The following is a 27860-nucleotide window of genomic DNA, read 5'->3' as shown; positions in this document are numbered from 1 at the left end:
CGGTGATGGAAGGAAAACATGCTCTGGTTTAATGGCATTTCTTTACACCAATTAGAATTGCTATGGGCGGCGCTAAGCACCGGCTGCTGCAAGATGGTTGTGCAAAGGAAAACTCAGATTGGACAGATAGTCTATCTAGCTGTCTCATGTGACCCTGCAGAGATCTGAGGAGCAGTCTACAGTAGTCCTCATTAATCCACCAAATTTAAAGTTCCAATACAAAGAAAGCGGACAGAAATGGAAAATACCTTCATCCGGTACAGGCGCAATCTTGGAAGTGGAACGTCAAGGATATAAGGAGTTTGAACGTGGTGCATGTACTAAATACATGGTTCATTGATGCTACTCCCATGACCATTAATGCATGTCATTATCTGACCACAGTAACATGAAAGCTGCCAGGACATTGCATCTTTTGTTTCCTAATTACATCCTTAGTAAGGGGTAATTAGCAACATATTAGACCAGAACGGTACCATAATCTAAAATCAGATCATCATTATTTCACACTGTTTGATCTTATTAGACTTTCTTAAATAGTTGTAAGAATATACAACAAGACCCTACCGTAATGTATAGTGGGATACATTTTGTTAAATCTTATTGAACTTTCTTAAAAGGTAATTAGTGCCACACCAAGGCTAGCTTCCAAACAGACTTATTACTGAAACAAGTCTTTACCAGTACACCCAGGTTAACGGCACAAATGAACATACTTATTAATTAAACATTGCAACATCGTGAAATACAGAAAATCTAATCATTGTGCCACATGAACGTTATAGCAGTATTATTAATACTTACCATCAGCAATTTTTGCACGTAAAAACAGGATGAGTAGAAAGATGTGGGGCGTGCTTTATGAAGTGGAAGTAAACCGTCACAATTTCAAAATAAGTCTCTGAACATAAAGTTGTGAATTGCTCAAAATTAATAATTAGTGTCTTAGTATAATTTGGGTCTAATATGGAATTACATAATACTAATAATTTCAAATTACAGCATAATTTAGGAATACAGTGTTTAATTATTTGTTTACTGTCTAATAAAGACCACATTATGGCTTATATATGACTTATTATGTCTTATTAGTGTACTGTAAAATAAAGTGAGACCTCAACTTTGAAAGATGTAACATGTAATTGTTTTTATCAGATTTTTAGTTTGGCAAAACCAGGGATTAAATCAACTATGTTGTAGCTACACAGTCCTCTCTAACCCATTTACAGCCTCTGTACCTTTCCTCACATCCTCTTAGTGTCTAAGTCCCTCCCACCAAAATTGCAAGACACAGTGAAGAGACACAACGAGAGAGGACAGGCATTTACCCAAAATGAGAAATCTGGACTTCAGAGAAGTCATTTTAAAGTGACGTCAAAATGATGTCACAGGCGTGTACACGTCACAGGTGCCAAACAAACTTCCGTTAAGGATAAATCTGTACATGCTTGCTCCTTGCTCCTCCTCTCCCGAGATGCATTTCATTTTGAAATTGAATTGAGACATCCTAGATGGTGCACTGAGATTGTTTTCTGGGTCACAGGCAGGAGAAGAGACCCAAAATAAATCAATGAAAAGAACGCAATGATGCCAAGAGCTGCCACTGCCAGAGAAAAGGCAAAAACTTTCTTGCTTAGAAAACTTTGTTGGAAATAACAAGTACAGGTTCTGCTGCAATTTGTGACAGTCACTTGTGCATCTAATTCATTATCACCACCAAAGTGATACTGAATCAGGTCGGTAATCAGTAAACTGCCTTCATGTTTATGATTACAGCATATTAGTACAGTACCCTATATTATGCAAGCACTGTTTTTACAGCAGAAAGGGACATGATATGTTTTAGCGTCATAAACATAGCCATACAGTAGACATACAGTATATTACATTATAATGACATTATATAGAAAATGCATTTCCTGCAGAAAGTGTGTGTGAATGCTGAATAGCTAAATTGCTAAAGCTAAACTGGATTAATAGCTTAAATCTGTGGGAAGACACTGAAGTAGTGAGAATAGTTGGGAATTGTTTTAATTGGTATGCATTTCATTAACAAGTTGAATAACTCTTTTAAGTCAACTTAAGCAGGGCTTCCTTTACTCATGAGCAGCACTATAAGTCTATTCTGTGCATGTGTGTCTGCACACTCTGATTAAGGACTTTAGAATGAATGTAGGAGTCAGATGGGCCAAAAGAGAACAAACACCGTTATGCACACATTGAAAGAATTTACTGTCACACACACATGCAAGCTCACAAGCACCCACCTTTCCCCAAGGCTCTCAAAGGAATAGGTGAGCTTGGAAGTTTGTCAGCTTTATCAATGTGTAAAACCAAACACATATTTGCAACTGAGACCTTGTCATCTGCTGAATAAAGATGAGAGGAGCTTCACAGCACACATTGGCTATAAAGAGATTTAAATTATACTAGAAATCTTTGGTATTTCTGTGGAGCACTTGAATGGGAACAAAAAACAGATTTGGAAATACATTTTGTGCATTATGTGCAAGGGTGTACAGTCATTAAAAAAGCCCCCTAAACATAACAGTACTGTATTTTCCATGCCCACATGTTGTGGAAGAAAGTCATTTAAAGAACTTTGGCAATCACATTAAAAAACATTGTAAATGAATGTAATCAGGGGTTTTGCAGATGGTCCAATATCAACGCTCTGTGTGATGATACGTTTGGGTAATTTACTACTAGTACCAAGAGACTTTTATCCCACAGCACAAAGATGGTATAATTACATGTTGTCATCCCTCACCTCCACTATCTACACCTTTTCTGAAAGCTGTTTATTGCAATTCTCTTTCATCTGTTTGTGTTCTACCTCAAAGATTGCTGTCATGATTAGACTGGGCGGAGAGAGAGATACTGGAATTCTACAGTACATAGAAACAAAGAGAAGATGAGTAAAAAAGGTCCAGTCAGAGGGCAGGGGTACACCAAGGGTGAACACCTTCAAAGCAGCGCAGATTTTTTTTACTCCAGAGCATGGGAACTCCTTTGGTTTGGTCAGTAAGAGTCACATTTGTTGGTGTTGGTCCTTGGCTGTCATGTGCCATTTGGAAGTGTGGTTATATGGCTGTCGAATCTAGCAATATCAATAAGCTACCCGCCCCACTTCAGAACATTCACATAAAAATAAAGCCGATTAAGACCACGGCATATCACAAGTGGGTTAGAATTTCCTTAGATTTGGGTGGGTGGGTGCAGCATGTTTGGGTTGGCTTTCACATGTATGTCCATGGATTCTAACAATATCAAGTACACCAACAACCAACTGAGCTGCATGAGACAGTACACATTACGGGGGGGCGATATGGAGGAAAACATATCACAATATTTTTTACAAAATATCTCGATATTATCTTAATATTGTGGGACTATTTGTGCTTTCATCTAATGTTTACAGGATGACATTTTTGATAAATAATCATCCAAAATGTAGACATGACTAAAAAACAATAATAGAAAAGCTAGAACAGTCTAATGCAGTCTAGTAAGTTCAGAAAATAACATCACTTTACTGTAATGCAGCCTTTAAATCCAGGAAAAGACAGCACTTATGCCATAGCATGATATTAACAATATCCTAAATCCATGACCATATATTTCTAATATCAAGATATCAATATAATATAGATACATTGCCCAGCGCTAGTAAATGCATGTACTGTATATACATATAAGAATAATATGCAAAAATGCACAAATACATACAGCTTGGAGATGTGATGACATGTAAAAGGTGTCCTAAGCTGGAATGCAGCAGGATCTTGTGGTTACATTTGTTTTAGTCTACATCCATGAAGTTCCACTTCCGGGATTGCTCTATTGTTGCCGTTACCTTCCCCCTCTTTTTGTGTTGGAATCAATTTATTGGGACAATTTATGAGGGTCAATTTATAAGAACTAAAACCAAAATAAGTTCCTTGCCGAGGCTATTTTGCAGCGGCATCGGGGCTCCGTCTGGCGCTTCTCGTTGCCCTGGGATATGACTTGTGACTTAACAATTTTTGCCGATAGTAGGCTGTCTTTACTGTGTTGATGTCTGAGGTGGGTATCTGAGGATGTCAGACTAGAGAAGCCACATTGAAGGAAGCTATCTGTTTAGCTCCTTCAACGTTAGACTTTTCTTTTGTAGTAGTTAAGGCTGCTACACTACTGGAAGAGCAGGACACATTTGTGAAAAAAACCGTCAAGTAAACATCACACAAAGGGATGATGCAGCCCTGACTGCTCCAAATGTCAGTGATACAACTATTGAACAACAAAATGAAAGCCAAGAAGGTATAACGTTAAGGACTTCTTGTCCATTTTGGCATAGAGGTCAAAGCGGGTATAACATATATTTTTATATTACCAGTGAACGTGAAATGGATATGAAAAGGGTTGTTTGCAGTGATGAGCTCACAGATAACTAACCAACTCTGCAGTTCCCTTTAGCAGATTTTCTAGTGTCTTATAGCTCACTGTTTTAGTTTTCTAGCCACATAATTCACTGTTTTGAAGGTTTGCAAGTTTAAGAAATCATAACAGCATGCCAATAGATCGATCTATTGTTTTGTCAAACAATACTACAAGAACTATACTGTAGTGCTAATAATGCTTACAAAAACAAATTGTTGTGCAATGCATACCACTTATATATGAACAACCTCAAATACATCTTCAAACACACAAGAAATAAGAGCTTCAAACATCCATAAGTCACGCTCATCTCCTTTTCATCTAACAACACAGCTCTCTGTTCTATCATGATTAATTTTTTAATCATCACTCAAAAAAAAGCCAAATCTGCAACACATACTGTACACAAGGTTGACTGCAATGGGATAAAATCCTTTGTACCTCATGTTTGGATAAATACAAGAACAAAAGCCGCTACAGCAGCAAACACTTATGTCCAGTAATACAGCTGAAGCTTGATCTGATGTGTTTGGTATTCGTCACCAGTGTTGGAGAGAAAAGAATGAGTGAAAACACTGTAGGAATGCCAGTAGGAATGGAATGATCAGTCACCCCTTGGGGATGAGGTCACTAAGGCAGGGGTTGGATGGGGTTGGATAGGGCTGGGAAAGGCCACAGAGAAACCATAACACTGGTGTTAGAGGGTAATTATACTGAACACTTACAGTAAAACTTCCTCAGCAGGTGAAATCTTTAAGCATGTGTAAAGTTCTGTTACAATATCAGCGGTGGAAAGATTGCACTCCATTCCACAAGTTCAAACAAAGGCTACTTCTGCTGTTCAATGGGCAACATATTTCGTAGTATTGTTATTGTCATCAAAAGTAGAAAAAGCGCCTCTCTGCCCTCCTTCTGGTTATTGGCGTAAATTACAATCAGCGGTATCCAAATTTATCTAGAAAGGCAAGCGGCCGCAACTTAAGATGTCTACTTTACAGTGGAGGAGAGAGGTTGGTGGCCTTTCAGTTCCCAACTTTTAAACTTTATTTCTGGTCATTTGTGTTAAGACCCCTTCTCACTTGGTTTACCCCCGATGTGTCTGTCTGCTGTTGACCTTAGAAAGTTCTATGACAGAGGATTAGTCGCTCCATGATGTTCTTCTTGCCAATATTTCGAACAGTGCCAGCTATGCTTTAGCCCCATTATCTCTCATCTTATCAAAACTTGGAGATTAACTGAAACATATTGCCATATAGCTTGTAACTTGCACACTTTTCCCCCATTATTTAATAATACAGCACTCCTGATTGGTGGGAGGCTGATAACAGCTCCACAATGGGAACAAAGGGGAGTTCATTGTCTAGAAGAAATTTTTAGTGAGGTTGGCTTGTTACCTTTTTCTGACTTACAAAATGCATTGGGTGTGCCACATTCCTCTTTTTTTCTTTTACCTGCAGTTAAGGTCGGCACTCAAGGCATACGGTGTCCCTTGGCAGAGGCCTTTGCCCATCCATCCTATTCAGAAGTTATTTACTGTGCAGCCTAGAAACTGTGGTATGGTGTCAGTTCTTGGTGATACCTGGCCGCGTTGGCCTACCTATAGAGAAGATCTGGGTACGCGGTTGCCCAGGCCCCGCTCTTGACTGGCATAATGTATGGTGTAAGATTCCAGTAGTATCTCGCTATCCAGATCATTAGCAGATTCACTACAATTTCATTCATAGGATATATCTCACCCCGGTGAAAATGCATCACATGAAAATAATAAACAGCCCTTCATGCTGTTTCTGCCAAATTAAAGCTTAAGGTACATTTCTTCATATGTTCTGAGAGTGCTCTCCAGTTGGTCAGTTCTGGAACAATATTGCATCCAAAATTTCCATCTTGATCAATGTTACTGTGCCTGTTACTGTCAATGTTTTGATTTTGAATGACCTGTCAGCCTTCCAGCTCTCTAAAGCTCAAAAACGTGCTGTGTTTGCTAAATTTTCAGCTGCTAAGAGGATGACTGCAACCCGTTGGAAGCCACCTCATGACTTATCTGTTCGTTCATGGATCCTTTCTTCTTTGGATGTCATGTACATGGAACTTTCAACGGCTCGTGTGAGTGGAGCCCCGGGGAAGACTTTGGAGACTTGGCACAGCATTGCTGAGTCCTTGAAGGCAATGCTGTAGCCCTTACTTCTGTTTGTTTTGTCTCCCTCCCTCCCTCCCTCCCTCTTGTTTTTCCTCTCCGTTGATTTTGTGGCCATGGGATGCGTTCCAATGTCCCAATGTGTTTGTAACTGTTTGTGTGTGTAAAGTTTACATTATTATTTTTCTGAATATAAAAATAACAATTTGATCACAAAAAAGTAGAAAAGAGCCCTCAAGAGGGCCCTCAAGTGGCCATAAAAGAAATTTAGTTGCTGCAAGTTTTAAGTTGTGTAATTTATAATGGTGAACTGCTTGTTTAAGATTGTGTGGTCTGTACAGTATCAGCAATCAGTAGCAGACATATCACCATACAGAGAATTATATATAGCAGCTTATTAAACTCTCTGAATAGTCTTAATATAATAACCTAGAAAAGGTGTCAATTGTAAAAAAAGAAAATTAACAAAAAAAAGTTATTTTTTTAACATTTTACTCTTAGCTAATGCAAACATATGACAATTGATTGAGTGAGCAAGGAGTGATGAAGAAAATCATCCTGCGAGATATGAACATTTCATGCATGCTGCAAAGCTTAATTATGTGTTGGACAGTGATCAGTGTAGAGGCTTCTACAGTCCAGTCAGAATGCAGAGAGGGAGGCAGGCGGAAGCAGATGAGGATTCCATCTCCACTATTTCCCAAAGGATCATCACTACATGCGTGCATATTCTTAATATTGCAATTAAACTTGCACACAACCATAGTTCTTAAAGTGATTGTTCTTGTCTTGGAATAATAATTTGTCATAATAGCACTGAATTGAGCTGAAGATGTGAAATTAATTTAAGTAAATTGAAATTAATTATAGAGATGGGCCCGGTCAATGAGGGTTTGCGAAAACTGGAGTGAGAGGGAATAATGTAGCTGCTGTTGACAGGGCTCTTAGATTTTTCCCCAGAATACACACACAAGAATCTGCATGTATTGGGTTCACATTGACTGCGTTTACAAGCACATAATATTTAGCTTTTTGCCCTTATTCTGAAAAAGACAATATACCGACTAAACTGTTTACATGGCTAAAGAAATTGAAAATTCTACTAATATTACGATACGATTAATTCAACGTTTACCAGCGGCAGGGTATTTGTTGGACAGTGGAAACACAGCGTCCCTCTTTACTTTCTTCAACCAGCTTCTTGAAAAGGTCAGTGTAGCGATGCGTGTGCATATCCAAAAACCTGTTGATAGCCAATTATTTGATAATGTTTAAAAGTAGCTATTTTCTCCTTCTTATCGGGTATGCAGCCTTGCAAACTGTTGGCTGGTTGGTTTGTGTGCTGCAACCATAGCAATGCACAGAACTGACCTTAACCCTTGTATGGTATTCGGGTCAAATTGACCCCTTTCAAATTTTTAGAAGAAGAAGAAAAAATGGTACAAGTTACATTTTTTTCTACCTGAAAATGAACCATACTCAATTCAGAAAATATTCTGGATATGACCACCTATGTTTTTCCCATAATGGATTTTTTAAATTGTTTAAAAAAAAACCTAATGGGGTCAATTTGACCTAAGGGATAGGGTCCCGAAAGTGAAGACAACACAAGGGTTAAGCCGTAAACAGGCAAGAGACCGTAAACTGGGGTTAAACTTTGGTAAAACCCCCAATTGACACACATTTTCCAAATGCGCTGTATACATGTCCAAATAATATTTCTAAAACCCGAATAACACCGAAATATCCCAAATGGCGTAATCGGAAAATGCTATATTAAAAAAAAGGCCTTGTCTGAAATCTCCAACTGGGATATGCAGTTTACAAGAATTTTGAAATTTAGGAATATTGTCATATTCGGAATACTAGTGGAATACTGGTGTGCATGTGAACATACTCACTGTCACAGGTTCCAGATACAACATTTTAAATTACATTTTCCAACTACCTTCACCTCAAACCAGTACAAGTAGTTTTATGTCTTAGACATGCTTTCACACATGCTCGTTAGATGGGTTTCACAGTAACACACATTTGGGTTATTATTAACATTGTGAAAATAAGCCTTTCAACAAGTTCTGTAGTGAGAAACCGCAAAAATCTTTCATGCTGCAAAGTGTTGATTCACTCATTTCCCCTAGGTTTCATGGTGTAATTCACTGATCATCGTAGGCACTGTACTGCAGACCCAGTGTGGTGCCGAGGGTGTACTGTAGTGTTTGTGGATGACAACAGGGTCTAATGCAACCATAGACTGTAAAAATAGTGGATTGAATGAAATCAACATAATTATTAAATTCATAAAAAAACATATAAATATAGCATTCTTTTAACTGTTGGTGTTAAAAGGCAATTTGTAATCATCAGATGAATAATGACATGGTTTCAGAAACATTAACTACAATTCACAAACTAATTGAAAATCTGCGGTCACAATACAATATAAAACATACGTTTAGATGTTATTGTGGGTAAGAAATAAAAAAACAAATGTTTAATAAAAATCATACTACAATAATCCTATATGGAAATGGTTAAAATAGTAATTGTATTCCTTCAAGTCTCATCTTAGAAATCTTTATTTTCCATGTGAAAGCTTTATCAGGATAATTCTTCATACTTTACTGTACTTATCTTAATAAAACTGTATTGACATTATAATGATGACAGGATGATAAAATAAAATGCTCACAAAGTGCAAAATATGTGAAATATTGCAAGATAAAAGGACGGAAAGATCAAACAGGGGGAGATATAAATAAAACAAACATGTTTGATCATCATGCCATTTTACAGATAGGCTTTTGCAGGAAACATCTTTGAAATGCACAAGGAGAGAAAGCCAAACGTCAGCCTTAATGCAGTAAATCAATGTCACGCAACAGACAATTCAAACGTACACATGGCCTTAATGTAAAGGGATGGGGGGAGAGAAAGATGAGGGAGAGGCACAGAAAGAAAAGAAGAAGAAAAGATGAAGGCACATCAGCAGGATAAATACTCTGATAATTCATCGTAGGGCAGAAAGCTGTCGAATAAATGTATCCCGTACTATTGTTCCCCCATATCTCTCTCCACAGTTGGTATAAAAAATGCGCGTGTGTGTGTGAGTGTGTATCTGTGAGAGAAAGAGAGATGATGAAGATGACCCTGGTACTGAATAGTTGCATTGGTGTATACAGCAGCATAAGACATGTGCACACGCACAACATCTATGGCACTGCGATGCAAAATGTTCCCTTGACACATCTTCACATACACATTGCACAGGGTAATTGCGGCCCCCTGGGGCTGAAACTCTGGGTTTGAGTGCCAAGGGCGCACATTCCTTACAGAGAAGCAGATAAATCAACTGTTAATAAGCCGGCAAGCACGGAGGCTCTATTTACGATCGCTCTCTCCACAAGGCCAGTGCCACCAGCTCAGCTGTGGTCACACACACACTTAATCTTTATCAGACAGAAGACCCCCAAGATACACATGCCCATACAATTGTATGTCAAGGAAGAAAAAAAAAACTTCTATAATGGGATATTCAGCATTTTTCATCAGCGGCTCCTTTTTCATTATTTTTATTATTATTTATTTTTTACTATTAACCCATAAATGGAGTAAGGCTTGCAGCTAACACAAGCACACACACGCGCCACAACGCACACACACGCGCGCGCACACACACACACACACACACACACACACACACACACACACACACACACACACACACACACACACACACACACACACCACACAATATTCAGCCTAGGCAGATGTACAAAGCTAGCTGGAGCTCAGCATTCTGGAGAACAGTATTGATTCATCAACGGAAAGTCACCTTCCTCTTCACCCCACCGCCCGGCCGGAGCCTCAGGGACCCCGGTCATTCCACTCAGCCAATTTGTATGGCTGTTGTTATTATTAGTGTTTCTCCAGCACAGCGCTTAGGTCTTGGGGCACGGACACACGGCTTTATGATGCCGAGCCTAATAAACATCATTGGATTTTCCCAGGCTAGTAATTAAGTGTGGACCTAATTTGTCATAGTTAGTTAGAGCGTGGCGCGATGCTGGGAGAGGGCTGCCAGGGAGGGGTACAGTGGCTGAGAAGGCCAAAAGTCTAACACACACTATTCATTTATAGCCAGTGCTGTATAATGACGTTGGTGCTGGCTTGAGGCATGGCAGAGGGCCATTAAAGATCAAGGTGGGCCAGAGGTTCTCCTATATAGAATATAACATGGACAGTTTTGTGCACATAACAACTTAAAGATTCAACTTTTAAAAACGCCAAGATTTTCGTCCAGGACTTACATTATTGACTCTGAACGTTTGTATTTAAAACAAATTATAATGTCTCATGTCAATGTAAATTGATTGTTATTGACCAATATATAAAACTGCCCTTTGAATAAAAAAAAAAAACAGCTTTTCATCTACTGAACTTTAGTCGTACTTTCCTGTCTTAAAGCAACAAGGAGCAAACATGTACTAAATTGTTAAGGCAAATGGCGATTAAGAGACATAGATACAATTTATCATTCAGCTCATTCACTTTTTACAGACATATACAGTAGTAAAAACAGCAATAAGCCTGAAGAGAGAAACAAGCATAAACTCATAACTGGGAAGTTAATCATTTTGGGAGATATTGTGGGTCCAGAAAAATAGAAGCTATAATGGACACATTTGTTCTGCCAGTGCTCATAAAAGACAAAAAGGCAAGTGATAAAACTTTTGTAGTGCAGGGATTGTCAGATGCTAAAACATCAGTTCATACTCAACAAAGATTGCACATGGACATTGTCTTTACGGAGTAACTGAACAAAATGTTAAAATAATAGGTTTTACTAGATTGCCACTAAAGTTACCACTATTATTCAGAGATAAGGAGTCTGGCGTGTAAAATAAAGAGATATACGTAGAACTGCAGACAGGCATGTCAGTGTCAAAATAACCCCACATCATCACATACCCTTCACCATACCTAGAGATTAGCATGGGATACTTTCAATAAGATCATCTCTAAAATCAAACCAGCTATTAGGCTAATTGAAATAAAACCATGCCAATCTCTATGTATGGTGAAGGGTGTGTGGTGATATGGGGTTATTTTAATTCCAAAGGCCAAGGGAAATTTATCAGGATGCAGAGTAACTTGGATACTCTGCATCCTAATAAAGAGATGATAAAGAGATAATTTTATGGAAAGTACCCCGTATGGTGAAGGGTATGTGATGATGTGGGGTTAGTTTAATTCCAAAGGCCAAGGGAACTTTATCAGGCTGCATAGTATCCTGGATCCATTAAAATAACTGGCCCTTAAAAATAAAAATGGGCCTGCCTCTATGGGAATTTAACACAGGAGTGTCCATACTGATGCCCCCTGTATTTTATGGAAGAACATTTATTTATTAACGATACATTATTCATTCACAAATAAAATTGGTGTCCTTAGAGGTTGGCTTTTCCTAATTTTTTTTTAATTTAGGCGTTAAGATCAATTTCCAAAAGATGATTTTTTTTGTTCCTCTTTTTAGTCAATTTAAGCAGGGGTTCTATACTCATGAGCAGCGCTGTATGCTCCCAATGCTGCCTTATCTTCCTATATATTTTAGAATTCATTCAGGGAAATATGATTATATTTCCTCCTTTATATATTTCAGATCCTTAGTTCTGGGAAACAAATGTTGTTAAAAGACGCACAGTCCATGCACAGGACAAAAGGAGATCATGCTTTTATTGTTTGAGCTCCAAAACTTTTGAAAAAAAACTCCATGCCTGTAAAGTCTGGCATCTTTAGAGTTTTTACTGCAGTGGGTTTAAGCTGTATTTACTTTAAATGTGTTTCTTCATTCTTTATGTTAAACATTTCCTCAAATTAAATATTTCTCAAGAACTTGAATTAGTGATTCGACCACCCACAATGACTTAAAATAAAAGAAGTTTCAATGCCACTATGTAATTGATATACTACCAACACTACAATTCTGACAAATACACTATGTGTGGATAAGGTTTGCTGTAATGGGTAGCATCCCTAAGCGTTCTGCACCAACATCTTCAGGTTTACCATAAAATCATCATTTTTATTAATCTTTCATTATTACACCCTATTCTGCACACCATTAACTTCAAAACCTCTATGTGCATGGTATAGGGAGCTTGCATGCCAGGTAAGCACATTCTCAAATCAATTTAGATTTTGATGAAGTCTCAGATTATGCACAGTGTTGGCATATTTGTGGGGGTTGTGGCGTTTACTGGGGAAAGTAAAAGACAGATGAAGATGATAAAGATACTGGCGGTCAAAACCAAGGTAATCAGTGTTGTATGAGAGACTGACATGACACCGGTTACACGCAGGATTGATTGGGTGCTGTCATCCAGTTTTGCTATGATAATCATAATAACACAACATCACCATTAACCCTGAAGTTATGCATGGTTTATTGTGTTTACATTCACACTCTCATGTCAACTTTGGTTTTGTGGATGGTGGCATAATATCTTTGCACAATTTTTACGTCTCCCTTCAGGTAAGTGAAACAAATGAAAATGATCTGGACACTTGCAGTCAATGGCAAGTCAATGAGCAGCACTTCCTCGCCCGCTCCTTCCATTACATTCCATATCATCATGCAGATCCTAGATTGTTGGTTTTACCCACCGGCTTTTCATCTACAAAAGACCGTCTGATTAAAGGCTCTCAAGTTGCTGCAACTGAGAAGTCGATCTATCACTGATTGCTTTCAGCAACATTCACAATTACCCAGCTGCATCCTGTGATTAAAGCAACTCTCCTGTTTCTAGGCCATTTCCTCTTTCTCCTCTTCTTCCTTCTTTGCCTCTTTCTGCAGTCATCCACCTGTCCACCAAATCTCACCTTTTATGTCCAAGATTGGACACACACTGACACATGGACACACTGACACACACACACACACACACACACACACACACACACACACACACACACACACACACACACCACACACACACACACACACACACCACACACACACACACACACACACAGTATTTTGGTTGATGTGGAAACCTATCTTTCCATAAGTTTACATTTTTCTCAACATTACCAATGCTGCTCCATGTAATGTTGTTTTTCAAAACAGAAAGAAGAAAGTTTCTGGATATTTTAATACAGTGCATTCTGTTTGGTATAATAAACATTTTCATAACCAAAATTGGACCCAAAAAATAGCCAGGAGTTATATTATATATAGAGTATACACACACGTATATCTTCTAGGGGTGACCCCGAAGAGTCAGCTATTTAACGATTTGATCTAAGGAGCCTGAATCGACAAGCTCATAGTCTTATTGTCGCAGTGTCTGAAAATGTGGTTATGAAAAATTGGATTTCTCCATTCAGGCTATATGGGGGTGCTGAATGTCTGATTTCACATAAAATGCTTTCTTTTCCTCAAAAAAATCATGATATGCCTACTTTGGTAAAAAAAAAAAACATCATCCTATTAATAGTGTTAATAACAGTTATTAACTTAAAGGTACTCATGTGGAAAAAAATCCTAAGTGCCGTGACTCAGTACTGTTGAGTACTGAGTCACGGCCTGAGTAGTCAGGCACTGAGCATTTCTAAACAACTTCACCAAGATTTAGCTCTCTACAGTGAAATGTAATGCATGTCAGTAAACATGAACTTTTTTAAAACAATATTAACACGTTTGTGTCAAATTCCATCATTGTGGCTGTGTTGTCTTAAATTCCATCATGGTGCATTTATTATTATTTATTATAGTAAACGCAAACCCCTGCAAAATCTGCAATACCCTGAGACCCCATGACAAAATGAGCACGTTCAAAGTTGTTAGCTAAGTCAGCACATCTGGAGTCTACCTACTGTTTCAGGGATAGGTATATTTCAAACATGTCAGCTCAATAAGTATATTAGCAATAAAGTAAACACATTTCAAGATTTAGTTTTCACAAGTGCACAGATGTCTCTGTGTCTGCATCTCTTCCCCCACAGTCTTTATCCTCTGCCCACATTTCTTGTCAGCTAATTTACCCTTTTCATTCTGCCACCTCCTTCTTTGCTTTTTCGATCGTCTCCTCACTCAATCATTCTCTCATACCCAAGCTTCTCATTTTCTATCTTCTTTCACCCTCTTCCTTGTCTCTGTCACTCCATCCGTCTCTGTCCCGCTCTACTTCTGCTCTCATAATTTCTCTCCCTTTCTCTCTCTCTCTCTCTTTCTCTTTCTCTCTCTCTCTCCCTCTCTCCCTCTCTCCCTCATTTCACTTCTCCGTGCACTTAACCTTCCGAATCCTTATCCAGCTGTCTCTTGTCCTCCAATTGCCTCTGGCTCTTTTCTCTTCCTCCTGACCCAGTCACCTACTTTGGAAAGGCATCCAGGGTGGCAAGGCAGAACATCACCTCTTATTTGATGATTGGGATGATACTTTCTGTTCTACTAGTGAGTACACAGATTGAGGGACGACCATATATATATATATATATATATATAATATATATATATATATATTATATATACACTGTATATAGTATACAGTATATACATATATATATTATATATACTGTATATATATATTAGTGCTGTCAAACAATTCAAATATTAATCACAATAATGTCATAGTTAACTTGTAATTAATCTCACATTTTTATACATTCTAAATGTCCCTTGATTTCTTTTTGTCCCATTATTTTTTCTCATTTTATTGCTCTACTGTGGTGTTCAATTTAACACGTAACATTCTCACTTTGAGCAAATAATCTCTCACACAATGTAACACTGTCCATCAATAAAAGGGTGAAAAAATACTTTGACAAGGAGGGGGGAGAATTCCCACCACATTCGTTCACAACGGCAAAACACACAGATTACTTTGGTCTTGTCAATGGAACCATTTGGCAACTTTTAAAAAGTAAACTTTCCATTCAGAATCTTGTTGGCATCCATTTTGGCGTCTTGCGCTTGCCATCCACACGAATGTAAAGTTACTGCTCTTTGGCTGGCTCACAAGCCCAAAAAAGTGTGTGCGGCGTGCCTGTTGTTTTGTTTCCGGTCTAGCTAGATCAGGTGTGGTGTTGTAGTTTTTCTAAAGTTACTAGTTGTTGCAACAGCATGTGAAAAAAAGTTTGCTGGGCCAAAAAGAACGTTAATCTCATGATAACAAAATTGACGCATGTTAAAATGGTATATTTTGTAGGTATTATATTGATGATCTCATTTTTATTGTATTTTGTCTATTCTATATTTATGTTCTTAACTGTTGCAGTACTTTGTAAGACAGATTGCTTGTATGTGAAAAACTACTTGGTAACAAATTGGAATCGGATGTATGTAGACAGAAACAGTCTATTGAAACAATTTGGTAGTGACACAAATTAATTTGAATTAAAAATGAATCTCTTGAATGAAATAATTTTGGAAATTTCCGAGGTTATGTTCACAGGAGGTTGCATTCTGTCCTGTGTCTGCCTTCAGAGTTTTTATTGGTAGAAATAAACATTGATAGCATTGTGGTGGATGTGAACCTCTCTGTCCTAGAACCAGTGGTGAAAGAAGTATTCAGATCCTTCACTTAAGTAAAAGTACTAATACTACACTGTCAAAAATACTCCTACCTCTTATAAAACACTGGAAAATATATGATTTTCTCGCCTAAATTTTTACCCCCTAAAAAGTGCTGCAGTTTCCACATGCTTTGGCCCTCTGTGATGACCCTGAGGTCATTGTGAAGCTTACACTCTCAATTTGTTGTTTCTAGTGGCATTGTGACACTAGGCCTTACTGACACAGAGCTACACAGGTTAGAACACAGAATTTCTATTTCCGTCCAAGTAAATCATCTGAAAAATTAATAAAAAGCAATACTGTAAGCATATCACAGGTGCTATATACTAAAATAGTACCCTAGCCACATATCTCAACTTAGAACAGAAAAAATCCAGAAGAAAATTACTTATAAAATGGATTTTATATGATTGTATTTCTACAGATATGTCTGTGCGTTTGTCTCATTTCTTATTTCTAAAAAAGCCCAAAAAGTGCTAAATACATAACTTCTGAAATACAAAAACACATCCACATCACTCACACACATGCCTAAAAGAAGTACATACATAGATTTATAGGAATAAGTAATCATAATTTGATGAAATGGTGAAATGCCATAAGACGGCCTTATTTTTGCAATGAAAGGGCTGGAGACCATCCCAGGGATAGATTTTTTTGGCCATGTTTGATATCATTCAACTCGTCTTCTTATTGGCTACACAGGAATGCCAGTTTTATTACCTCTTTCTCTGACTGGTGGGATATGCTGTCAGTTTTTCCCACGTGGGCCCAATGGGGACTGTGGGATTTGATTGGCTTACCTTGGGAGTATCTTGAGAAATACTGATGCTATTGGTTGAGAAGAAAATTCATTGGAAACTGCACAACCCACAGATTCCGACGGTGTGCCGAGTGAGAATGTAGCGCGCACACGGAAAAAGATACACGCGATCAAAACCGAGAAATGATGCATGATCTAGATTTCTGAACGTCGAAACTTGGCCAGAAACTACAAGATTGTGAGGGGACCAGATAATTATGGATTACAAGGCTTGGATATTCTAATAGCTTGGCATGTTGGCAAAGTATGAATACCACGTTTACGGCGATATTTCACCGCTGTGATTAAAGACACGAGGAGACAGGTAGGAACACACACTCGATTAGACTCAAATCTGTCTGTCTTTCTTTACTTCAGAACATGATTATAACCGCTGTAAGTCACCTTATTGCTTTGTATGTGGGCTCGATGGAATCATGAGACTTTAAGCTTTCTAACGATGTATGACTTGAGCGTGTTTATAACGGTTTAATGCAAGTAATAACGTCCTTTCATGGTGCGTTCCAATTTCGAACCACCAGTGGTACATAGAAAACAAACAGGCTTTAGTTAAAGTCCTGCGTTAAAAATGTTGTTTGAGTAAAAGTATGTAAAAGTATCAGTAAAATGTACTCAGAGTATTACAAGTACTCAATGCAGAAAAATCCTCACATGTTAGAAACTGGAAACGATCAAAACAGTTCTGTCAGTCAACTAAGTGTTTAATTGACTAATCATCCAGCTGGACTTGACTATATCTTGTTGGGTAGTTTAATTTATAATAAAACATAATATTATATAAACTGCATGTGTGCAAAAATCTTAATTTGTAAAGTAAATAGTAACTAAAGCAGTCAGATTAATGTATGTGATTAAGGATTTCACTCTGAAATTTAGTGAAGTGAAAGTAGAAGTGGCATGAAAAGAAAAGACTCAAGTAAAGTACAAGTACCTCAAATTTGTACTTAAGTATAGTTGAGTAAATTTACTTAGTCACATTCCTCCATGGCCTAGAGCTGTAAACTTATAAGTCTGCCAGATCCTGGCAGTGCCACATTGTTGGTGCCGACTTCAAGAACTGCAAATGCACACATAATTTCCCCTGACTCTTTTTCTCTTTCTACAAATACGAGAGGATTTAATCCAAGACACTCCCCTGGAAATCCATATGCTTTATAGTTATCCACACAGAGTCTTAGTACATGTGTGTATATGTTATAAAGATTGATGCTTGTTCATACATCAAATGTATTTCAATGTATAAATCAAACAATATTGAAAAGGTTACACCTGACAGGAAATTATCACAAGCCTTAACTTCTATACGCCGCTCACGCATGTGTACTATACTTGTGTTTGTGTCTGTGTGTTTGCAAAGCAGCCCATCATAGGTTCAACAAATCATGACTAACTTCACCGACACAAAACATTTACCAAACGGGCCAGCTGAATTTTAATGATTATGTCTAATGTATATATGGACAGTGTACATCAGGGACTCTTGATTCCTCAAAACACAAAAAAATTCACATGGCTGTCTCATTTCTGCTGACAGCAACACTATGCTAACAATGTTAGAATTTTTTGTGCACTTTTTCAAACAAGCCCATCACAGAGAGGTTTAGGTGGATGTGTCTGAGGAAGCATATGTGCAAAAGCATTTGTTTGCATGCGTATCACTTCAGTTTCAGAGAAACACATCAATGCAATAATGTTTGCATGGTTATGTTTTGGTTTATGTAATATGTTGACCTTATGCACACTTTAATTATTTTTAAAAAACCACTGCAGGTTTTATATTGCTGACAATGTGATTCTTCATCAAAACAAAATACTTGGCTGATGCACCTGGTCCCTCTTCTTGTCATGTTAGCGGTTAATCAGTGTTTGCGGGACAGTAACATGCTCTTTGCATGTTACGGTCATATGCACTCCTTGTTCATTTATATTAGAAACAAATCACTGCAGAGAATAATGAATATCCAGGTTACACAAATTTAACACTAGGTTTAACGTCACTGTGCATTTCTAGAGTCTTGTAATTATCGCTACATTACCCCTACTCTTCAACTGCATGGAAACCTGTTTTACAGTGTGAGCAGTTTAGGTGAAAGACAGTGGTCTGTATTAGTCGTGTAATGACAGGAAGTATGTATTACTGCGCATGCGCACACACACACACACACACACACACACACACACACACACACACACACACACACACACACACACACACACACACACAATTGATGATTCAGTTTGTAAAACCTACTGGTATTATCTTGGAATAATTATGTTAAGCTTTTTTGAAAAAAAGCCTTGATAATATAACTGACAGTATAAATTGGTACCGTGTTTGATGTTTGTGTTCATGAATCATAGTCCTCCTTTCCCAACAGAGACAACCGGTCTTACATGTTAATATCCATCTCAGTAACAAATCCTTTATTAACTCCAAGTTGAGGTGTGAAAATAAGAAGTTACACTTAATGATGCGTAAAATACTTAGAAATCTTAAGGTTGGTCGGATTTCCTTGGTCGGACTTGTCACACTTGGATATAACATTATCCAAGTGTGTCAAGTAGCAACATTAACTATCAATTTCCAATAATACAATGCATTTTTTTTTAATAATAAAAGACTCTCATAGGTGTGTTTCTGCATAATGAATACTTTTAGAAGAAAACTACTTTGTACCTTTACTTACTTTTATTAGTAACAATTTGAATGCAGGACTTAGAATAGAATATTTTTAAACTATGGTATGTCTAATATGATATGTAATGTAATATACTGTATTTAATGTAATAATACCAAAAATGACCACAATGCGTCATCAGATATTAAGGAAACATGCTAAGCTGAAACATTATCTTTTCTGACAACAATGCTAATTCCAGTATTTTCTCCTTTTGAAATTTCCGTTCCGTGACGGTATTTCTGTTTGTGTTTTGGCCTGTGTGTTGTTATCAACGTTAGTACAGCCATGAAAGCAGCAAACAAACGAACAGGATCAACGGAGCTAGATTCTACCTGACCTAAAATAACAGCGTGTTTCTAATAGTTGTGTGACCAGAGACATAACAAACCCCGGGTTAATTTATTGAGATGTATTTGAAAGATGGAGACAATTTAGATCCTCAAAAGACACAGAGTTGCTAATTTCCTCCTGAACAGGTAAGCATTAGCTTCAAGCTAATTTATCACGGCTACAAGAGACGGGCGTTTTATGTAATTTCAACATTTGTGTACTACTTTGGATTATATGGCTAGAGTACCTGAGTTGGTTACTCGCAAAAACAAATGAGACACAGCCAGGGAAGGGATAGCGACTGGTCCTGGCTAACGCTACCATGCTAACCCTGCTAACTGCTCACATTGGCAGAGGGCCAGGCAAGCGGGCCATGGCTGTTTACAACATGTAGCAACAGTGAGACATTTTAAGCCAAGAGAGGGGGGCTGTAAACCGGAAAGAGAGAATCTTGAATTTGCATTGTGTTTAGCTGTAATTCTAAGCCAATAAAGTGTGTTCTGTTGGGTGGAGAAGACGGCAAGTTAGTGTTATTTTTTGCGGTTCTCACTGTAATTCTAAGACAAGGAAGCGTGTCTGTCTGTCGGGCGGAGGGGACAGCGGGGTTGTTGTGTTTTTAGCGGTTCCTATCGTAATTATAAGGTAAAAAAGTGTGCCTGTCAGTTGGGTACAGAGGTCCGCATAAGCATGGTCTTTTATGACTGTCAATTTAGCCAGCATGTAACGTTAGCTACTCTGCTGTGCTGTGAGACAAGCATCTAGCAACATTGTTGTGGATGTTGTCTTAGCATAACATCCTCCATGAAGGGGAAGACAACTCTCTCCAGTATTTTGAATTTGTACTGCAGTAACTATTTTAAAAACTAGCTGTCAGTATTACATATTGCACCTTTAAAGGAATACTTCCACCAGCAAAATATTGTTTTGGGAAGCAAAACATTTCTTTGAGAAAAATATGTGAAATAACCACCAGCCACCTGATATAAAAGGCAGAGACTACACTAAATATATAAAAAATAATTTGAAATACAAACCAGGATCATTAGCACACTGTACAATTATAATTAATATACAACAAGCTATGTAATAAATTAATAACCTCCATCAAAACCTCTCTCAATCTTGTTTGTGTGGTGATAGTGTTAAAATACATCACCTGGCTGCTTATCACTGGTTGATGGCCATAGCTCTGCCTTTCCCTTGAGCATTTTAAACAGCTGCAGCTGGGTATATTAATGATGAAATGGGTCTTGTGTACAGCTCAGGGACCAGCCTAGGCTATGTGCTAAACTGGGCATCCTAATGAAATAAAAAGGCTACGTGTTACATTGAGTTACCTGTAAGGGCCAGAACTGTCCCCTGTGACATAGAATGATGCGTTTAATGTGTTTTGGCTGTTTGAGAAAATGTATTGCTCCCAGACTCCCACAGCAACACAAGAGGGATGGAGAGAAAGAAGGGAGGAAAGAAAAATGAAAAAAGAAACAGAAAAGAAGAGAGAGAGAAGGATAAACAACCGATTGAAAAGGGGAAGAGAGAATAGTCGAGGGAGGACAGGAGGGAGACGAGGGAGAAAACAGAAAGCACAGTGTTTGCAAATAACAAATTAAAAGCATAAGCGTTCCTATACAGACCGCCCTCCCAGAGGAAATATGGGCCTTTCAGCATCAAAACCTTTTTGTAGCAAGTGGGTAGGTACAACCTCTCCTCCTGTCATCATTCACAGTAGCAGTTAAGGATGCAAAACTATAAATATTAGAGGAACATTAACTGTAGTGCCATTCTGGGGCGCCTGGATAGCTCGTCTGGTTGAGTGTGCAACCCATGTTGGATTCTTACCCGCCGCCCTTTGCTGCATATCATTCCCCCTCTCTCCCCCCTTTTCTGTCTTAAGCTGTCCTGTCAATAAATGCCGAAAAAGGCAAAAAAAAAAAAAAAAATCAAAATCTGAATACAAGCCTGACCTTCTCTACAATCTGCATCAAATGTATACAACAACCATACATATTGTGTTAAGAAATTTCAAAAAAGTTCTGCTCCACAATCCTATAAATAATTGGTATTTTAAAAATTATGTTTCCTGAATATGAAACCAAAATATAGAGTGAAAGACTTCATTATGGTTGTCATGAATTTTAGTGAATAGAGAACTCCTGTCTTGGAAAAAGGGTAAGGATGAAGTCTCAAAAATTCCACGAGTCAGACACATAACCAATGAGTTATGGTTATTTAAATGTATCAAGTCGCAAGTAGATGTGAGTGCACCTGTCCTAGAAACTTGATTGCATTTTAATCACATACTCAAGAGTTATTGTGTACCAACAGTAGATGATTGCAGCAAACAATTACAGGAAAAAGGCATGTAATTTAAGAAGAATAATAAAAACCTTTTCGGGCTCATTCAAAAAATGTTACGCAACTTGGTAAGGTTTGGATGAAATTTGCAGTGGTCTTTGGAAATCTGTGGAAATGAAAGGGTGTCCTGTTGAATCGTCTTGTAAACAAAAGTTGAAGTTTGTATTCAGTATTTCTCACCAAAACGCATTGTGTTATGGTGTTTGAGTTCTTACTACCTCTAACAGGTTGAATGCATCTGCAGTAAAAGTGACACAACACGTACCTCAAAACATCAAGTTAAAGTCAAAACACTCACCACCCTGATCAGTGCTGACGGTGATGATGGCTACCTGGCGAGGAGAGGAGCTTATGCCTGACACACCATTGAGGGACTCGATCTCAAAGGTGTAGTTGGCGTGGGTTGAGAAGTCCATGATCGTGACTGTGGCGTCAGTCAGACCCAATGGTCGTGGTAGGAAACGAAGTTCCTCCTCACACAACTGGCACTGGTCGGGCTCGGGGCCACAGCGTTTGCACTGGACATTGTAGGTGAGATCTCGGCGGCCCCCGGTGTCGCTGGGATGTGACCACTCCAGCATCAGACAGGTGTCGTTCAGATTAAACATCAAATTGCGGGGAGGAGAAGGAGGGCCTGTCAGTAGTAGAAGAAAATATAATTAATGGTTAATTAAATCAATGAGTCAAAGGGTGCTTTTGATATCTTAGCTTATGTTAATAATAATAATAAATAAGTTACTCAATCATCTGTACTATTGCACAACCTACAGGGTGTCCAGAACTGAAAGTTTCCATTAACCACCAGCTGGCTTTACTTCAAAAAGCAAATTTATATTCCACTATTGAACTGGATTTTAAGACGCGCTAAACTTCACAACACGCCGGAAAACAGGTTCGTAAACACTAATCAGCAGCATGAAGGCCAGTGAAAATGTTGCGGTGGCTACTTCTTTTTTAATCTTTTACTTATTCAGTCTCTTTCGAATTCACTACCTCTCAATTATGAATGAGGTTTATGCGCTGCTCACACAGAGACAGGCAAAAGAAGTCATAAAATTAAACCGGAAAAGGGGCTTAAATTAGCGCGTCCATCCTGGTGTCATGTATCCCTGTCGATCGGAGCTAGCGCGGACAAACCTGTGATTACTGCAGAGTCATTTGTCCAAGGGCTGAATGCCGATCTTTACCTTTCCCACTAAAGGAGAAAGCCACAAGTTATGCCGGTGGAAAAGTAGCATCAGAGAATCCAAGCCGGCAATATTACTACGCAAGAGAGAATAAAATACAACATAAACTGAGAAAAGCACTGGACCCAAAATTGACCCCTGAGGTCTAAGACTCAATTCTAAATGCTTTACATAAATGATAGCATAAGGTAGTCTGTTAATCTGTATCTATATGAATCATCCCAAAGGAAACAGCGGCCGTCCACACTGGTACTGTACATTGCAGTATTCAATTGATAAATATCACATTTTACTGCCGTACCACAAAACTCTTCATATAAATTCCTCTCCTGTGCAGTAAACATTCTACGTTATTTTACCTCCATTGCATTTTGCTTTGTTAAGGTATTTTTGTGCTCACTGGATGTATGTTTTTGTGTGTAAGTATTGTGCTATAGCAGGCACCCAGCCAGCTGTCAGGGTGCAGTTAAAAGGCCTGAGGGATTTGAACACTCCGGTCCTGCCAGGCTCACTGTCTGCCTAGACAATGGGATGTTTCCCTACTTTACCATCCATCCATCCTTCTCCCTCCCTACCTTTGCTAAAAATCTCAGCAGACAGCAAAGCTCCACCTACCCGTCCTCCACTTATGTCAGCGAATGCCATTCTCTCTCTTTATCTCTTTCTGCGTCTATGGCCATTATCTCACCTCCTCTATTCTCTCCATCAAGGAGAAGTCACCCACCTCCCCTCCTGCACAGCAACCCCCTGCCATCAATCAACTCCTATTCTCCTCTAGGGGGAGATTGGTATCAGCACCCTCCTTCCTTTCTCTTTTCACTGTCAACTCCATCCAGCCTTTACACTTTCTCTCCACCTTTAGCCTTTACACTTTCTCTCCACCTTTATCTCTCCTCCGGTGACATCCTCTCTTTCTTGTTCTACCTTTGTCTTCCTCTCAGTCCTCAGTCTTTAATCTTCATTTCTTTCTTTTTTATACTTAGACATTGAGCAAATAGATTAGGCTCTGGCCCACAAGCTTCTGATTAAAATGCATGATGTGAGAAAACACAGAACTCACAGCTTGTTAGAATAGATGTGGTAGTTTTTAACTCTTAGTTTTCTGGGTTGTTACGCCCCCCCACATGCCTTCATACCCAATGTTTACACTGGACCGTACTTAGGATGCGCTTTTGTCTGGTACACTTACTTCCACAACTAACAATGTAGTATGGGTAAGTATGGTGTCCGTTTGTATTTATTTTATTTTGAACTTAACCTCCAAAAATCCAATGCTCACACCAAGATAAATTAACCACCCATATTCAGAGCAGAGTTGTGGCTTTGTGCTGCTTGTATATGTTATATTTGATCAGCCTGGTCATTGGTCTAATGTCTTCATATAGAGGTAAAAAACAAAAGTGATAAAAAAGTGAATTAAACATAATTTAGCAGTTTTTATGGTGGCACATCTTGACCTGTTTCATCAGTATATAATAGCTCTATACAGTACTGTTGGATATCAACTATATAATAACTATCCAACAGTAAGAGACTGTTGTTGTTGCTGTTACTCTGGAAAGCCTGCAGGTATGCATGGATGGATTTTTATGAGCAGAAGGAATATGTTGCATAATGGGAGTCTAAATTTAGAGACGAAAGATTGTTTTAAGGCTTCAAGCCTTTCAGAAGATTTCCTCTGCAAATAGTGTATTAAAGGGAACTGTAAACTCACAGTTTCAGCACAATGGCTTGGGTTTGTGTTGCCGTAAAAGACAAATACACTTTTCCACCCTGTAGAGCTCTTAGACGTGGCCCCCGTCTATCTCAGTGACAGCTAAATGGCTTTTTAATTAAAGGAGAATTAGTCCAGTTAAACTGTAATTTAATGCAAATATGAAGTCATAATGACAGTCGGTGAATCATCAATGAAGACGAGGCAGCTGAACAAAAGCCATGTAATTCATCCAGAGACTCTCTAATGCACAGTTTCACAGCAGATAAGTCCTGCAGACGAGACTGGATTTACGGCCACAGCTAATTCTGAGAGACCACTGGAGTAATCCACCAGCTCGAGAGACAAAGCAATAACTAGCCCAGACTGTCAGGCATACACAAGTATAGAGATATTTACCGTGAATTTACAATTACAGATGGAGTAGTGATGGCAATGAGGCTCAAAGCTCTCCCATGACTCTGATCCCATCAAAAAGGATGACTAAAAGCCCTGAACATCCATGTGGTTATGTGTCTAATGAACGAGTAATTAGTAATTATCAAGCCCAGTGTGCTGATTTACTCACGTGTACAAGCCATTGTTGGAGGATCGCTCTCAGCCCTGAAGAAGCCTGTCTCACAGCGGCAGATAGCAGCTCCGTCTCCATAGCTGAAACTATGTGGAGGGCACTTTGAACACCTGGTGTTTCCAGCATATGCCTTGAAGAAGCCTGGGTGACATGCTGGGGGTGACAGGAAGACAATATGACAGGATATGAGAGCCAAGCCAGGCCATGTTATGGGCAAACACAGGAATATCACATTTAAACATCTCATGTCCTTATAATGTTTGCCACAAGAAACCAGCAATGACAATGTTTCTAAAATATTACATCATATTGAACTCATACCTATAACATCAATAAACAAGAAGCATTGGAGTGACTTGGTGTCAATCATCATCATTTCTATGCTAACTGTGTCTGGCATTCATCACACATTCCTACTTCAGAGCACTGAAGAACAGATTCATTAAAATCAGGTTTTATTTTCAAATATGGAAATTGATGCTGCAAGGTTCACTGAAATATAATGAGACATCAGCTCTGGTTTTTGGAACTTATACTCAAATATTTTTTATTTTTTAAACGACAATTACCTTTTTTTTGTTTAGAATTAATTCACTTATCTCAGTAACTGGAATCAAAAGCACTTGCATTGCAGAATCCCACACATATTTATCTTCTCCCTTCCTGGATAAGAACAAAGGTTAACCCTGATGAAAGTAATGGACACAGCTTTAATGCCTTATTTGAATATACTGCTGGTGTTTCACTCTCGATAAATAATTTGAGCTGAACGATTAGATGTGATGATAGAAAGGCTTTTTCCACAGAATCAGGTGTTACACCTCGATGAGGATGTTTTTACACCTAGTTGGTTTGCTCAAAATGTTTTGTGTTCTACCTTTCACCTTTATCAGAAAAACATCATAGGGTGAAAGAACTATGAAAAAATGAAGAAAAAAAGCACAATGCTAACAGAATTTTATTTACTTAAACCATCAACTATTCCGGCATAGCTGGAACAGTGTTAATGGTATTAGTAACAACTATGTACTTTTTCTGCTAGGACATATCCAAAATGTCTGCTGTGATTGTGAAAAAGGCATATGACAAAAAAAAATAAAGGTGATAAAGTTAAGTATGATTTAAAAAACTGTTTGTCTGATCTGAGCTGTGACACTGAATGAAGCAGTCTGCACATGGCTACACAGTCCTAGAGGTGTATTACTACGGGTTTCTCAAAAATCTGCATACAATAATATAAAACACATACACAAGGGACCTTAAAACGATGGCAGTGCATCTTCTAGGGTAACTGGGCAAAAAGTCCATAAAAATGTTTCAGGAAGTGGTCTGAGAGAAAACTAGACTTCTGCATCTTCGCTCTGTTTTTTTTCAGGCTTTAGGAAATCCAGCCTGTGATGGAAGACTTTGGACAATTGCAGGAACCTTCACAAGCAAGACAGGCCGATAACAGGTTGTGGTTAGGAAGAGAATAACGCGGAAAAGGAACTGCAACAAGCATGACACGATGCCCGGTCTCCAGGGTGAAAGTCCTGGGTTGTATGACCCATGCACCACCCCGACCAACGTCCCTGCGCGGCTTTTCAATACTACTCGCTACCGTAATTGTTCCGTGATCATGAAATAGGCTTCCATTGAAATACATTAGTTTAAAATTCATAATCAATACATGAAAATAACGACATTAACGTGACCTGTAGACAAATCAATAGAAGAAAACATGGCATGGCATTAACAAGTAACCATGTTTAAATTAAAACTTAATTTACACTTCTTAGAGCGACATTTAGTCTTTTATCGGTGGGGGCTAGCATTAAATGCAGCTTAGCTTAATCTGAGGCCAAAGTGTTTAAAGAGACAATTTCCATTCTTTAAGGATGACATTCTGACATGTAAGAAAAACACAGGTGCAAGTAATGAAATTAATGAATGACTGAATTATATTTAGAGTTGCAGGGACCTGACATTCTGCATGCTGGCTCACTGATGAATAGAGCTATTGTTGATGTTATCTGGTAATTAATGATCATAAAATGCAGTCTCTGCACTGAGCAGACAAATAATATGAA

At 38.4% G+C, this 27860-nt stretch overlaps 1 protein-coding gene across 1 annotated transcript in view; it reads right to left on the bottom strand.

The window, feature by feature from the left end:
• LOC116698386 (ephrin type-A receptor 6-like) overlaps window positions 1–27860 on the bottom strand; it is a 183515-nt gene that overhangs the window by 64433 nt on the left and 91222 nt on the right. Inside the window, 2 exon segments of the mRNA XM_032530305.1 lie at window positions 22618–22953; window positions 25789–25944. Coding sequence (XP_032386196.1) covers window positions 22618–22953; window positions 25789–25944 — 492 coding nt within the window.

The sequence above is a fragment of the Etheostoma spectabile genome, chromosome 11 (assembly GCF_008692095.1).
Source record: "Etheostoma spectabile isolate EspeVRDwgs_2016 chromosome 11, UIUC_Espe_1.0, whole genome shotgun sequence".
NCBI lineage: Eukaryota > Metazoa > Chordata > Actinopteri > Perciformes > Percidae > Etheostoma > Etheostoma spectabile.
The sequence above is the reverse complement of the archived record's forward strand: the minus strand, read 5'-3'. Positions and strand labels throughout refer to the sequence as shown.